Source organism: Gossypium raimondii, chromosome 13 (genome assembly GCF_025698545.1).
Source record: "Gossypium raimondii isolate GPD5lz chromosome 13, ASM2569854v1, whole genome shotgun sequence".
Classification (NCBI taxonomy): Eukaryota; Viridiplantae; Streptophyta; class Magnoliopsida; order Malvales; family Malvaceae; genus Gossypium; species Gossypium raimondii.
Genome location: NC_068577.1, coordinates 53,763,446 through 53,779,092, shown reverse-complemented (window position 1 = coordinate 53,779,092; position 15,647 = coordinate 53,763,446). Strand labels below are relative to the sequence as shown.

Genomic DNA, 15,647 nt, shown 5'->3' with positions numbered 1-15,647 from the left:
TGTTCTATAAAGGCTGATATTGGATATACCACGATCTATGTAGAGGGATATGGTTGATCGATATAGGATAAGTCCCTCGTACATAATGGGAGTAATATCTTAGGCCACTTGATTGAGTGGGACTAGAAATGCATGGTCATGCTCAAATAAGCTGATATGAGATGTCATACTTATTTGTATATCATAGTCTACTTAAGATATCAAGGAACATGGAATGGACTATGCAAGTGTGACTATTCCATGACTTGTGTCCAATCTAGAGATAAAAGACTTAAGGATTATTGCATGAAAGGTTAATCATAAAAGGTTATGTCGAATCATGATTTCTTGTGACTTAGGTAGCAATGATGCATTGTTAGGTGCCACTCATTGTTTGTAACATTGGAATCGTTCTAGTATTACTGCTAACATTACAAGAACCTCCAGGGTCACACCCTATATTTGAAATGAACGGAATAAAACATAGTTGGTATTGTGTTTGGTTGTCGCTTGAATTAAATTAATTATAGAATTAATTTAATTGGATAATCAAATATCGAACACATTATGTACAAGTTTGTTGTACGCATAATGAGAACATGATTTTGGTTAGTATATAAATTCAAATAAATATATAGTTTACCGAAATCATTATTATAATTAATGTAATTATAATTTTCGGTTTAAAACGTAGTTATATTTATTTAATTTCTAGAAACCCTAAAAATAGATATAAAAATCCCATTTTTTCTTTGCTTGGGGTCTAGCAGCCGTCAAAGTAAAAAAAAATTTAAAACAGTTTTGGGGATTTCTTCCGTTCATTGTCAACTGGGTGGATTACGTAGGGGCCGGAGTCACGATAGATTGCGGCTTGGTTCGATAGTAGATCAGATTACTCATTGCTGAGGCGTTGTTGTCTACTCAGAATAAAGATTCGGTAATTTCCAAACCTTTATTTTACCCCGATTCATTCCTCACACATGGATCCATGGTTAGGATCGTCGAATGTTTTATTTTTTCGCTGTGCCGTAGGGGTGCCGGCGTTCCAACAAATATTTCATATTATATTTATATATTTAGATTATAGAAATACTACTGAGTTATACTCAATGTGAGGTTTTGTTTTTTGTGCGCAGGTTAGGTACCTTCAGCTTATTGTCGACTCAGCATCCAACAACAATCCCGAGCTCAAGTGATGTGATGTTTTATTTTGTAATGGCATGTGCCTAAGGGGTCCTTTGTTGATGTTGTTTATGATGTGATGATATTATGGTTTCTTAGTGAAATGATGGATAATTGTATATATATGGTTGTAGTTGTAGCAATGTTGGTATATAGCTTAGTCTAATGTTTGGTATGTGTTTAGCTTAAAATTTGGTAACCGAAAGAGCTAAAGGTTAGTTCAATTAAGGCAAATTTGGTATGAATGGAAGTTTTAAATGGTTGATGCTTTGTTGATATGTTTGAACATATAAAATGTGGTACCAATGAGGGTACATTGGTTAGGCATATTAGATGATTGATTTGACATATTTTGAGTACGTTTAATTGTGTTTTGGATAGGTTAATTGGATGGTATTTAAGTTGTTTAGTATCCAAGTAATCACAATTTGATAAACTTGAGTTTTAAGGTACATTTAGGTGCACACAGTCTGGGACACGGTCTCTCACACGGTCGTGTGACACACACGGGCTGCGACATGTGGTAAATCAGTATAAGTGTAGTTCCCCACGTGCTACAACATGGCAGTGTGACCCAAGTTAGTGAGTTACACGGGTTGGGACACGAGCTGGGACACGGTCGTGTGTCCCCTATTTCTAGGTGTTTTGTGATTTCACCCTAAACTTCTAGAATTATTTCAAATTAGTCTCTGTCTATTTTTAGACTATTTTTTAAGGTCCCGTAAACTCGTATTAAGGACTGTAAGAATAACTTTTAGTCTGATTTGGAATGATATAGCATGACTCATTATTCGATTGTATAAGACACTATTATGGAAATATTAAATTAGCATGTATTGCTCATTGTATGATGTAATGTAAATAGTCAACTTGCAGTTTTACTTATGATGAAATTAAATGTTGTGATTGGTTAGTAACGTTCGTGACCCTAATTTGACGACGAAGAGAGGTTAGGGGTGTTACACAATCAGTTGATATTTAATTACTTTTGCATTTTATTCCCCGGTGCAATTGTTAGTTATTTTAGATAGTTTATTTTAATTTTTATTAATCACTTGAATTGTTAGTTTAAATAATAGAAAGGTGATAATTACCAGTAATTGTAGTCCTCGAGGGAACAATATTTGTGCTCACCATAACTATACTATTAATCGATAAGTGCACTTGTCTTAGTCAACTTAGTAGTTAGTTTAATGGACATCATTGGTCGGTGTTTTTTTTACTCAGCCCTAATTTTTAGATATGGTTTTTATCAGGGGCAAAACAATTGGGGGTGGCAGGGGCCTTGGCCCCTCTAAAATAGAAAATTTTTCATTTAGGCCCTTTGAATTTTTTTTTAAAATTAGTAAAGGTAAAATTACACTTTGCCCCCTAAAAATTTTGATTTAATCCTTTAAAAATTATAAAAATAAAGATTATTAAAATGGTAAAATTGCATTTTTACTATCGTAAAAATTACAATTTAATTTCAACCCCTAAAAAAAATTCTGATTTCGTCCCTGATTTTTATACGTTCGGATTAATTCAAAATTCTAATTATTGAAAATTCAGGTGATTTCAAATTATTTATTTTGATAATTTTAAGTCATGAAGATTTCAAATCCAAGTGAAATTGAAATATTATCTTCTCCATAATCAAATTGAAAGGAAGTTTCAAATTTAGAGGCGTAGGTCTTTGGTGGCTTAGAATGTGGCTGGTACAGGTTTCACCTTTCCTCTCTTCTCACTCTAACCAGTGAATTAAAAAAGGAAAAAAAATCAAGGCAGCCATGTTTAATGAAGTGGCAAAAGATTCAACCAAAATATAATAGTGAGAAAGAAGATTGTAAGAAGCCCACTCAACATGTTCTTATTTAATATTATGGCCATATATATCCCTAGTGGGAGACAATTTTGGCTAAACCCTAAAACTTGTGCATATACATTATATTTAAACCATATTATCAACTATATTTAAAACCTTTCTACTTTAAATCAAGCCAAAGCAAAACTCATGTGACCCCATAAAGCAAGGAATCTCAAAGATTTTGTACCCAGCATGAATCTTCAAGATAAACATACATTATTATTTTATATATACATGTATCAGCATGGCATGGACTATTTTATTATATAGTTTTTTGATGTAGAGAGAGAAACACAGGCTTGCAGTTATCATGCAAAGTGCAAACCCAATTTCAATAATATATTAATATATACTGATAAGGGATAGTCAAATAATGGAGCATTGGGTAATCAATAAACAGAACTCATGGGATATATCTCCTTTTTATTGTTTTGTAAAGTTATGTGTTGATCAATGATGAGTGCAAGATGAGGCAAGTGCAGTTAACCAAGCTGAGATGGTTGGTTGTTGGTCATGTTGTGTGCTTTGACAGAATATATCTGTATGAATTATTAGATGGGTTTGCAAGTTTTTAAGCATATAATTAATCACCAAAAACCAGACCAAAAAGAGAGAAGACTATGGCATTTCTCTTCCATTCTGGAACCCACATTTTATAATATAATGTATATAGTCATGTCCACTAAAATGACTTAGTGGGCATTCATGAGGGAACTGATTTGCTACCTCCTTCTTTTTACTCATTATTCAACTTTCTCCCACCAAACTTTTCTAAAAAGTTGTTGCCCTCTCTCTTTTATGTGTGTATGTGGAGATCATTCTTCTTTTTCTTTTCTTACTAAATTGATTTCATAAAACTAGTAATGTAGATATTTTGTTGAAAAAGGGTGCTCCAATTTCTCACATGGTTTTTTTAATTATGCCAAAAGTAAAAGAAACAAAAATCTGTTTAATAGTTGTATTAAAATATGAATTCGTTGAATCCCATGTTATGGCCTAATGGTCAAGGGTACTCACTACCTCAGGTGTGGCATAAGTTTGAGTCGTGCTAGTTGTATTGGTTGTTCAGGTTTTGTCCTGTTATTGTAATTCACAAAAAAAAAACCACAAATTCGTTACCATTATATCTATATTCATTATTAAATAAATTTTAACCCACATTATAAATATGACAAAATTTAATTGTATTTATGATATAATAACTTTTGATACATCAATAATTTGTATTATGAATTTTGACATATTTATATGTATTCTTGTATTTGTATTATTATATCTAAAATGATAAAATATTTATTAATTAAAGAAAATATGGTAGAAGTGAACAATTTCATTATAGGCTTTGGTCTCTTTTTGATATAATGCCTAAAACTACTTATAGTCCCTCCCCAACCCATAAATAGAAAGATAATACACTTCAACGCACTTGAACCCACGTCCTCCTGTAATGGCAACAATACCCATGTCAATTAAGCTAAGACTCAATCGACCATATACTTAAATTTTGATCCACCTATTTTAAATCTACTCCAAGTGAGATCTAGGTTCGTTATAGGTTCATTTACAGTTTTTCTGAACAATCTTTACCACTTCACTTATATATATTTTTTTGAACAATCTTATTATAGGTTCTAATTATATATGTTATTTTTGAAATAATGTCTAGAACTATCTATAACCCCTCCCCAACCCACAAATTAGAGGATAATATGTTTCAAAGCACTTGAACCCATATTTTCTTGCATTATCAACAACACCCACAAAAGATGTATATATAAGTCCTTCTCAAGAGTTTGACTCCTTTTGACTCATTTTATGACAATTATCAAGAAGGAGAGAAAAAAAGGGGGGTTATTTTTAGGCTTTTTAGGCCCTAAAATTAAAGGACTTTTAACTTTTAAGGCCTTAAAAGAAGAACACTTTATAAAAATACAAAACCATAAAAAGAAAGATTTATTAGATTAATAATTAGGATTAAACCAAAAAAAGATGAAAAGTTGAAAAATATGACAGCCTTATACTTCGGCAAGAGAGTTTTATTTTTATTTTGGAAGACTTTATTTTTTGGGTTCACAAAGCATGCTTTGGCATGTTCCATACTTCCTGCCATTGTGGTCCCCCTTCACCACAAACCAAACCAAACCAAACTAAAATAGAATCATTAATAATGGTTTTTTTTAAATAAAATTTGATATTTAAGATCAATGCTCAATAATGGGTTAATTCCACTACACATCCTTAAATTATGAACCTTATTTTAAATACATCTCTAAACTATTGATATTATATTAATCAAGTCTTTTCTTTTTGAAACTGTTACTTTAACTATTAAATGACACGTAAAGTCTTATATGACGTAATTTAAAATGAAAATTTTAAAAAGTAAAATGTTGTATATAATTTTAAATTAAAAACTAATTTTTTAAAAAAAGAGTGAACGATAGTAAAAGTTTTGAAAACTTCAAAACCGAGATTTTCACAACATCCACTTTTACAATATTCATTCTAAATTATGTCACATAAGATCTAACGTCTCATTTAATTGTTAAATTTATGATTTTAGTAACAGAGGACATTATTAATATAACATTAATAGTTTGAGAATGTAATTAAAATGTTTTAAACTTTAAGGACTAATTTAACATGAAGGGCATAGTTTAGGGATATTTGGTCCAATGAATTGTTAAACCAAAATCTTTTATATATCTCTACTTAGCAGAAAAATGACGTCGTTTACGAGTTTTATATTATTTTCGCATCATAAATCTCGAGATTTTTGTTCTGATATGAAGAATTGATTTTGTACTGTGATTAGATTCATTTGTGTTATATATATATATTATTTCTGTACTAATTTATAAATGTAATAAAAATAAATTATTAATTAAAATCTGAAATATTAATAGGAAAGATATTAATTGTGTTATAAATTATTATTTTTTGAATAATCTCATCATAAATTGTAATCATATGAATTACTTATAATCACTCTCCAACCCAACTCATAAATAGGGAGATAATGCGCTTCAGCGTATTCGAACCCACATCCTTCTACATTAACAACAATACCCATATTAATCGAGGAGACACAATCAACCTCATAATTTGTGTTTGGATATTCTTATATTTGTATTATTTTTATTTTGTATCAAAATGGAAAGAAAACGTATTTTGTATATATATAGTAGAAGATTACTTAATCATAATCTTAGATTTCAATTATCAAATCATTATCAATTTCTTATGGCAACTTTTTAAAAGATTGAATTAATAAATCAGCGACAAAATATCACATAAATAAAATTAAGGCATAATACTATGTATCTAACATTTATTTATTTTTTTCACTTTAATCCTAATTTTTTTTACTACTTTAATATTAAAGTTGTCCATGATTCGGGTCCTAATAAAACTTTAGACTCGATTGATAGGTCTGGGTCCGAAAAATGGGCCTAAATTTTTACCCATGCCCAGCTTGACTAAAAATGCTAATTTTGTTTTTTACTTTTTATATGCTAATTTTAAATAATATAATACACTAAACATACTAAAAATATTAAAATAGTAGTAACATAATAGCAAAATGCTAGTAAAACAGTGGTAAAAAGTGGGAAAATAACAGCAAAACAGTAGTTGATTTTTTTATTGCAAATTCGGGCCAAGGTCTAGCAAAAAAAACCTTACCCGAGACCCTACCCATTTTCTAAACGGGCCTTATTTTTTGTCCAAATCTATTTTTTGAACCGGCCTTCAGGCTAGACCGAATGGTCCGATCCATAGATAACTCTATTTAACATTTAATTTTTAAATTTTAGTCTTTTTCTAGATGAAAAAGTTGTCTAAACTACAAAAATTTTAACACCACTGATGTAACATCTCACGTATAACTAAAATTTCAAATATATATTATTAAAGAATTCAATAATTTTAAATATAAATATAAAAATAAACTAGTAATGAAGTACACGGAGAATATCATATCACGTATTAATATCATTAAAATTTTAAGGATTAAATGCCAAAGTGGTAAAAATAATCAAGATCAAAATGATAAAATAAGTAAACATAAAGAATTAAATTTATAATTATACTAATTTTTAAAAATTAAATAAAATAAATAATTGAGGAGGGCTTTTTAATTTCTTCGAAAATAAAAACCCAATTAGCCCTTAAAATGCAAAAGTCGTTGAAAATGAATTTCAGTAAAACGTGTGAATCCCGATTTTCACAGTCAATTTCCAGATTCCATATTCTCTTTTCTTCACACACTCCCTCCTAAAAACACAGAGATTAAGACCCAGTATACAGATTACAGTCTGTTTTTAAATATTAAAGGCAGTATTTTTTTTCTCTTTTGAACAATCACTTGCTCTTTCTGTCTCTCTAAATTCACCCCTTAATTACAATCTAAAACTTCTCCCTCTCTTTCTGCCTTTTTGTCTCAAATTTCTTTCATTCTAGTTTAGTTTCTGGCTTTAATCTTAAGCCACGAAATATAGTTTCTGATATTGCAAAAAAAAAAAACAACTTTAAAAAAATGACGGTAGAGCAGATAGTCAGTGAAGGCAAGGATCAGTTTCCAATTGGCATGCGAGTTTTGGCCGTTGACGATGACCCGACTTGCCTTTTACTGCTCGGAACTCTTCTTCGTCGATGCCAGTACCATGGTTCGTCTTTTTGCCTTAAATCTCTATTTATAGAAATGGGTTGTTGATTTTTATTGTTTTGCAGTTGCGTCGGTATTAGTGGGTTTCCAGTGAAATCTTTGTGAGCTTCATTCATCACATTTGCATTGTAAAAATCTAAAGGAAGATCTCATTTTTCCGGTTTCTCTTCGATTCTACGGATAGTTCTTAGATTCGGGGTTTTTCTTTTTTCATGATTTGGTGATTTCGTGCTCCAAAAAGATCATGTCTTTGCATACATTTTTTTTCCCATTTTGGATTCTTTGCTTTCCTTCAATCCTAGTTCATTGTTTTTAATTTTGCTACACTGATTCAGTGTAATATGCATTTTTGGATTTTGAATCTTTAAAAACATTAATAAAAGTGGTTCATTTAATGTGTGTATTTTGCAGTTACCACAACAAGCCAAGCTAAAACAGCATTGAAGATGTTAAGAGAAAACAAGAACAAGTTTGACTTGGTTATCAGCGATGTTCACATGCCCGACATGGATGGTTTTAAGTTACTTGAGCATGTGGGGCTTGAGATGGACCTGCCTGTCATAAGTAAGCTAGTAATAATGCTCTGCTTTTTTGGCTTCTTTTAATTACTTTTGACATTTTTATCAACATTTTAGACTAACTGCCATGCATAAATTGTAGACTTTGAAAGGGGTTTTAATGCAACTTCTATCATTTCGGTTATCCCATGCAAAAATGGACAAAAAATTTCTGGGCATTTGGATTCCGGATCGGATATTTTAACTAATGATATGATTAAATGCCTTCAGTGTTGTCTGCAAATGGTGATACGAAGCTTGTGATGAAAGGGATTACTCATGGTGCTTGTGATTATTTGCTGAAACCTGTTCGGATCGAGGAGCTGCAAAATATATGGCAACATGTAGTGAGGAGAAAGAAAAAAGACCGGTGTAATTCCGGCAGCAAAGACAAGCCTCATCCAGACAGTGGCGAGGCTGCGGGGATAGGGAATGTTGATAACAATGGGAAGTTAAACAAAAAGCGGAAAGACCAGAATGAAGACGAGGACGACGAGCGTGACGAGAATGGCCATGATAACGAGGACCCATCAGCCCAAAAGAAACCTCGTGTTGTTTGGTCAGTGGAGTTGCATCGCAAGTTTGTTGCGGCGGTTAATCAGTTGGGCATTGACAGTATGTTCTTAACTTCTCAGCTTTTGGCTACATTGTGGCATTAATATTATTACTATTGTTCTTTTGACTCCCATGTCTATCCCTCACTTTCAAAATATTATCAATTTACCTGTCGACCACTGCATTTTCGGCTTCTACTTATAACATTTATTATCGATGTTTCACCGCTCTGTTCAGTTCTAGTTGCAGTGAATCTGCTCGTCAATGAAGCAATGAATCTGCAGTGAATCTGTTCGGTTTTAACTTTTTCAAGTTGTTGCAATGCAGAGGCTGTACCTAAAAAGATCCTAGAATTGATGAATGTTGAAAAGCTTACCAGAGAAAATGTCGCCAGCCATCTGCAGGTAATAACCCGGACCTTTTCTGCCATAGTTAGTTACTATGATCCGAAACTTGTCAGGAAGCTAACTTTCATTTTTTTTCGGTTACAGAAATTTAGGCTTTACCTGAAAAGAATCAGCTGTGTGGCAAACCAGCAAGCAAACATGGCGGCAGCTTTAGGCACTGCAGATTCTGCCTATTTACGGATGGGGTCTCTGAATGGACTTGGAAATTTCCATACCTTGGCTGGATCTGATCAGCTTCACAATGCTGCCTTTAGATCTTTCCCACCTAGTGGGGTGCTTGGAAGATTGAACACACCTGCTGGGTTAGGCATACGTAGCCTTCCATCTCCAGGAACTATTCAATTAGGCCACGTGCAAAATTCGGGTAATCCCACAAATGATCTTAGCAAGTTGCAATCTTTCGTTCCTGGAAACCATAATACCAACATTCTACAAGGTATGCCAATGTCACTAGAACTTGATCGACTGCAACATAACAAGAGTGTTGGCCACATAGGAGAGCTGCCAACTACTGATAGTACGACTGTTTTCCCTGGTTCTGGTAGTTTAGTAGATGCAAGAATAACTGGATTTTCCAACAATCCACTTCTTGGTGTTACAAGCAACTCCTTGATGTTAGAAGGAAGCTCTCAGCAAGCCACTTCGCATACTAGTGTTTCTGCAATAGGCTTCCAAAATGGGAATGCTTTATCCGACTTTACTTCGATAGCTCCTGCTTCCAACCAATTGCAGGATTCAAAAGCAGACTCACAAGGCCAAGCATCCCCGATCAACTGTAATGCAGGGCAAATAATCAGAAGTGCTCCTCAAGAATGGAATGCCCCCAGAAAAGATGCCCCTTACCAATCACATGCTTTGATAAACTCTTCGATCCCTATTAACAGTGCCATGATTCAGTTGGGACAGTGCTTGGACCGAAATAACTCGATTTTCCACAGAACGACAGACTTGGATTCGGTTGGACCATTGAACTTTGTTGATCCCTTATCTATCAAGCACAGTGAAGGTGACAACTACATTATGGAGCCATCAGTTATCGAAAAGGAAGGGTATCTTATGTTCCAACCAAGGCCACATGGAAGTCATGTTCCTGATAACACCGGCTCCTTGAAAGATCTGGCAAGTGCAATGATGAAACAGGTAAGGCTAGTTGTTTCTTCTTTAGTCAATATTTAGATTCTATTTCTCCGTTTCAGCCATCGAATTAACTCACAAATGGCAGACTTCGTACAAGTTATCATCTTTCATATGAAGCAATGCTAGAAAGGACATGCCGAATCATGCTCCACCAAATTTAGTGGAATGCCATTAGGGTTTAGTAGCATTCATAGCCTAGAGTGTCCAAATTTTTCACCAAGTGTCTAACTAGCATGCTAGAACAGGACAGTGTTATTTTCTGGTCTTATTAGGTTCCGACCAATTTGTCCGTTTTGTTGCAGGAAGACGATTTCGGATGCAATGGTTATTCTCTAAGGACTTCCATATGAAGATAAGAATGTAGCCTCTGTACTAACAGCAAAAGAAGGATCTGCTTTACAAAGCATTGCTCCTCTTTGGTAGTTTTGCCTCATGTGAACTGAAAACAAAATCTCTCTATGATAATCTTTATTTTATGCCATGATTTTGTTGTCAAATCCTTGCACTTTTTATTCTGTCCTAATAACATCTCTTAAGAGCTCTCAGTGCAACTTCTCCTGCTAAGCCCTGTGAAATATTTGTATAATGAATAAAAATATTAGTTTTTAATTAATGGGTCCAACTACGCATTATAATGTTTGCCTTGTATACTACATTCTTTACTCCATGTTTTATGCTAACCATATTTCATTATTAAAAACTAGGTTCTGATTCTTCAGGACCCCATTCTACCTTAAAATATGCTATATTTTCCTGTATTCATCACAAATTTTGCATTTTATTTCTTGAGATGTAAAAATGTTAATATTATTAAATTTGTTGGTACGATATTTTGAAATAAAAAAAATCGACTTGATAATCATGTAACAAAAAAATGACGTTGCAATGAACTTAAATTTAAATAGTTTTAATATTTGAATCTAAATTTTGAAATCTGAAAAGTAAGATAACTAAATAACTAGAAATAAAAATATAATGATTAAATTTTAAATTTATGAAGAGTAGTGGGACTTTCAAATTAAAAATATGAGCTTTGTTTCTTCAAGAAAAGCTTAAAGTACTTGTGTTCAAGCTTTCAATTGATATAGCTTTGAATAAAAGATAAAAGTTTAATATATTATTTGATACTTGAGTTTGACACTTTTTTTAATATATGATTTTTTGCTTTAATGTCGTATTTTATTTGATAAAAGTTATATATTTGCTTAACTGTTGAGTATTTAATTTGGATTTCAAAATTGATTTAATAATTTTTTAATAGAATAATTTTAGTATTAATTATGAATTTGTTAAATACAATCTGATGATTGATTTTTTTTGTTTAGAATTTTGTGTTGATTTAATAAAAGTTAATTACTAATATTATTAATTAATTATGAATTTTCATCAAATCAACCGTAAAATAAAAATTAAACACTAAAAAGTTAATACTATTTACCTTGGCCTACAAAAATGTATAACTTTTTGCCAAATATATTAATCACTTTAGATGAAAAAAATAAGACAAATTACACCACAAGTCACCCAACTATTGTCTCCTTTCTTTTTTAGTCACCCAACCATTGACTCTTTTATTTTTTGATCGCGCAACTATCAATTTTTATATTTTGATAGTTGAGTGACCAAAAAAGAAAAAGGACAATAATTGGATACTTAAAAAAATAATAAAAAGTTTCAAACTCGAGTATCAAATTATATATTAAAAAAGAGTTCAATATTACACATTTCGAATATTATTATGTATAGTATGAGAACAATAGCACATCCTCCTTATTTAGTAATAGTAGTCCTAAAGTAATGATCACCCTTAACCTCCACAAAGGAAGTTGATTTTAATTTAAAGCAGGAAACTGTAGGGACTTATTGCAAATTGGTAAGGAAGTAATGAGAGAAAGCATTCAAGAATTGAGGTGGCAAACCGATCCTCACATCGATGCCTCTCAAATCATTGGGATTCTGCATGAAATATGCGACCTGAGGGATTGGAGAGAGTAATGGAGATACATAAGCTGCTTCTCCATGTAGGAAATCAATGGTGTGGAATGGCATCCGTGTCCAATCAGAGACTAGGGTTAGCTCATTGATTGGTGGGAGACTGCCCTGAGCAGCTCCTCCATCTAATGCCTTGTTATATGCAATCACGTAGTCGTTGGTAATCGAGTTCTTGGCTTGCTTTATCTTCTCTATGGTAGCTTCATGGCTACTACCTTCCAGTTGTTCGGCTGTTAAGGCTATGGAAGCTAGTACAAATGCGTTGCCACTGAAACCTTTTGGCAATGGCGGCACCATCTTGTTCCTTACGTCCACTGCGAATTGCAAGCAAACCATTGCTCCTTTCCTTACTCCTAATGCTTTAGTCCTTGCCTGGAGTGTAAATCATTTCAGTTACTCTAAATATGTATATGTATGTATGTCTTCATGTGGAGAGCGCTATGAGCTCAAGTGGTACCCTAGCTCTCTCAAGATCCTCTATGGAGGTCTAGCTTTGTTTTGAGCTTGTTTTTCAAGTATAGAAGACAATACTAAACATATTCACGTACCCTGATAAAAGCATTATTAGGAGCTAAATTGTATTTTACTCTCTTTATTAAAAAAGTGAGTAAATTAATCTCTGTACATTAAATTAAAAAGTAAACCGGTCTTTTTTGTTAAAAATTTTATTCATTTTTATTGTTAAAAAACTGGTGTGGCTAATAGAATAACCAAACAATTACATGGGAAGTGCCACATGTACCTCATTTTGACCTACATAGACCAGTTTTTAACAGTAAAAATGGATGAAATTTCAAACAGTAGGACCTATTTGCTCTTTCATTTAATGTATAGGGACTAACTTGTCCATTTTCTGAATAGAGAGGACAAAATACAATCTAACTCTTAATATAAAAACTTTCATAATACTTTTACCGCGGATGTACCCTCTATCTTTTTATAAACATAAATGATATTGATATAGACGAGCAACATCAACAATATAATTTTTAATCACTCGAATGCTAGAAATGATCCTTCAGTTGAAAACTGAGATTAAACATTGTTTTACCTTCCATAAGTGAGCTGCAATGAGTTCAAAGGAAGAACATGAAAAGCTACCCCTGCTTTCACCACCAAAGACCTTGATTTTTAAGCTTTCTATCATTGCACCACTAAGGTGGAATGTTTTGAGAACAAGATTGGAGTTCCCTGTGTTGGAAAAGTTGCTGCCTCCAAACTTCATATCTGGACCAGCGAGAGCTTGTTTTATCAACTGATGTAGATGATCTATGGCTGCTGCACCCCTTGTTGGCGCCGAGCTCCCACTTTCGGGCAATTTTGTGAGCTGCTGCTGACCATGCTGAGTACCCACCAACAATGGCCCCCTCTCATGCACAGGTTTGTAAATCTGCAAAGTGCTTCTCTTTTCTTTCAAAATTGCAGAATTTGAAGCCCATGCACGCAGAAAATCATAGGTGGCTGGTCCATCAAACAACGAGTGGCTTGCACCGATACTGATTGAGTAACCTCCACACCCAAACTTCGTGACCTACATCATACAATGAAAGTTGCATATGTCTATTCAATAACAGGGTAGGATTCAACCAATTTAGTGCACAGCGGATAAAGAACGGAACAAAAGCCGGGCTAAATCCGAAAAGAAACTGACAAAACAGGCCCTAGGAAAATTAATGATCTCACCTGAGCAACAATTAAAGGCATCTGCGAGAAGTTCCCATGAAAGACAGGCTTGTAAGCCAATCGCTCAAAGAATTCCTTGTATTGAGAAAGATCACCAAGTTGAATGATCTTCGCAGTGGTGACTGCCTCAGCTAGAACTGCACCACCATTATTGCACCAAAGATTAAGCTTACCATCAGCTTGGTTCAAGCTCAACCTACCTGCAGCTGGATACCATATAGAAAGTGTCTCTTCCAACCCAGATTTCAAGCTGTTGAAGATGGAACCCAGAGCCAAGTTCTGGTAAGCAAAACAAGGTTTGTAAAAGAAAACCACGTACATTAACATCGGACACTGCCTGTCCAAATTGGAAAGATGGAGAATCTGTTGTGGATGATGCAACAAGGGTTTTGGGTGTACGGTAACTGTCTTGGTAACCACAACAGTTGGATAATTCTCATGATCATCATGTTTTTTAGTAGCCATGAATGTTTTTTTTTTTCCCTTTGTTGCTCTCTCTAAATTTGTTGTGAGAAATATAAGAGAAATGACATGAACATTTATAAAGGCAAAGAGCTTAGGTTTCCAAGTAGCCAACCCTATGTTTCTTTATGGATTTATTTATGACTTTATTATAAAGAATGTAGAATATTAATGGTTTGTAATCCTAGCCTTTGATTAATTAATGTTTTGTATGTTGATGTGATGGTGCTGTATTTAATATTTGTGTATGAAAATGCCGACTGTATTATCTGGTTTGCACTACCAAGGGATTTACTGTGCCTGTATATGCCCCAAACTCTCACGAGAACATCAAATCATGGGACCCAATCAACCCTTTTTTTTCGAGCCTAGCAAGAATCTAATCATAAAAAAAAATTAGGGTTTCTGGTTATCATTTTTTATTCATTTCCTGCAGTATTCTTTTCAAAGTTAGTAGGCTTTGATTGAACTCTAAAGCAAATAAGAAAAAAAAAAAGGTTCAATAATAATAAACAATGACCAAAACCAATAATTAAGTAAAATTTATAAGCACATATACACTGAAACGTAATAATATTGAGTTGTTTTGTAGTTATATTATAATCAAGTACTGTATATATAATCATATGTGAATCATTGTACAGAACAAAACCCAGCAGGAATTAACCACATTCAGTGCTTTTGATGGATTATTAGAAGTTAAGTGAGATTCTATTCACTTGTATTACATGTGTATATATAAACAGGTTGGCATGTTGCTGTATGCATGTATATATATAATATATATATGTACGTATGTAAGTATGTATGAATAGTAAAGCAAGAGCAAGCGTGTATAAGAAGAGCAAAGGTGTCTGTTGTTGTCTCCACTTTCCCAGCACTTAGCCTGATTTCCAGGGTTTCTTACATATTCTTCTTCTTTTTTTCTTCTCTTTATTTTCCTACTTTTCTCATCCACTTTTTTTTTCTCCTTTACAAATCCTAATTTGTTTGCACAAACAAATATGAAATATCCTTCTTTCGGCAGATCACCTGCAATTTCCCTATCTCTCTTTATATATATAGTGTGTGAACAGTAGAGGATACTTGAAAGGACTGTATTCTTTTGTACAGAGTGTATCCCTTCCAGCCTTACATATACAGATATGCTTGCATGCATGTCTACAAAGTAATAAGTAGTA

General features: G+C 33.2%; 2 protein-coding genes across 2 annotated transcripts; one reads left to right on the top strand and one right to left on the bottom strand.

Annotated features, from left to right (window-relative positions):
* Window positions 1-7,204: 7,204 nt before the first annotated feature.
* On the top strand, window positions 7,205-10,942 carry LOC105774016 (two-component response regulator ARR12). The gene is made up of 6 exons (XM_012596308.2): window positions 7,205-7,674; window positions 8,085-8,237; window positions 8,462-8,845; window positions 9,113-9,189; window positions 9,277-10,332; window positions 10,632-10,942. Exons 1-6 carry the CDS (start codon window positions 7,545-7,547, stop codon window positions 10,677-10,679), a joined length of 1,848 nt encoding a protein of 615 aa, XP_012451762.1. The 5' UTR covers window positions 7,205-7,544; the 3' UTR covers window positions 10,680-10,942.
* Window positions 10,943-11,991: 1,049 nt separating this feature from the next.
* Window positions 11,992-14,489, bottom strand: LOC105772265 (brassinosteroid-related acyltransferase 1). The gene is made up of 3 exons (XM_012593571.2): window positions 14,005-14,489; window positions 13,373-13,852; window positions 11,992-12,693 (listed from the first exon to the last, which is right to left on the bottom strand). The coding sequence occupies exons 1-3, from the start codon at window positions 14,467-14,469 to the stop codon at window positions 12,190-12,192; spliced, it is 1,449 nt and encodes a 482-aa protein (XP_012449025.1). The 5' UTR covers window positions 14,470-14,489; the 3' UTR covers window positions 11,992-12,189.
* Between the last annotated feature and the right edge of the window lie 1,158 nt (window positions 14,490-15,647).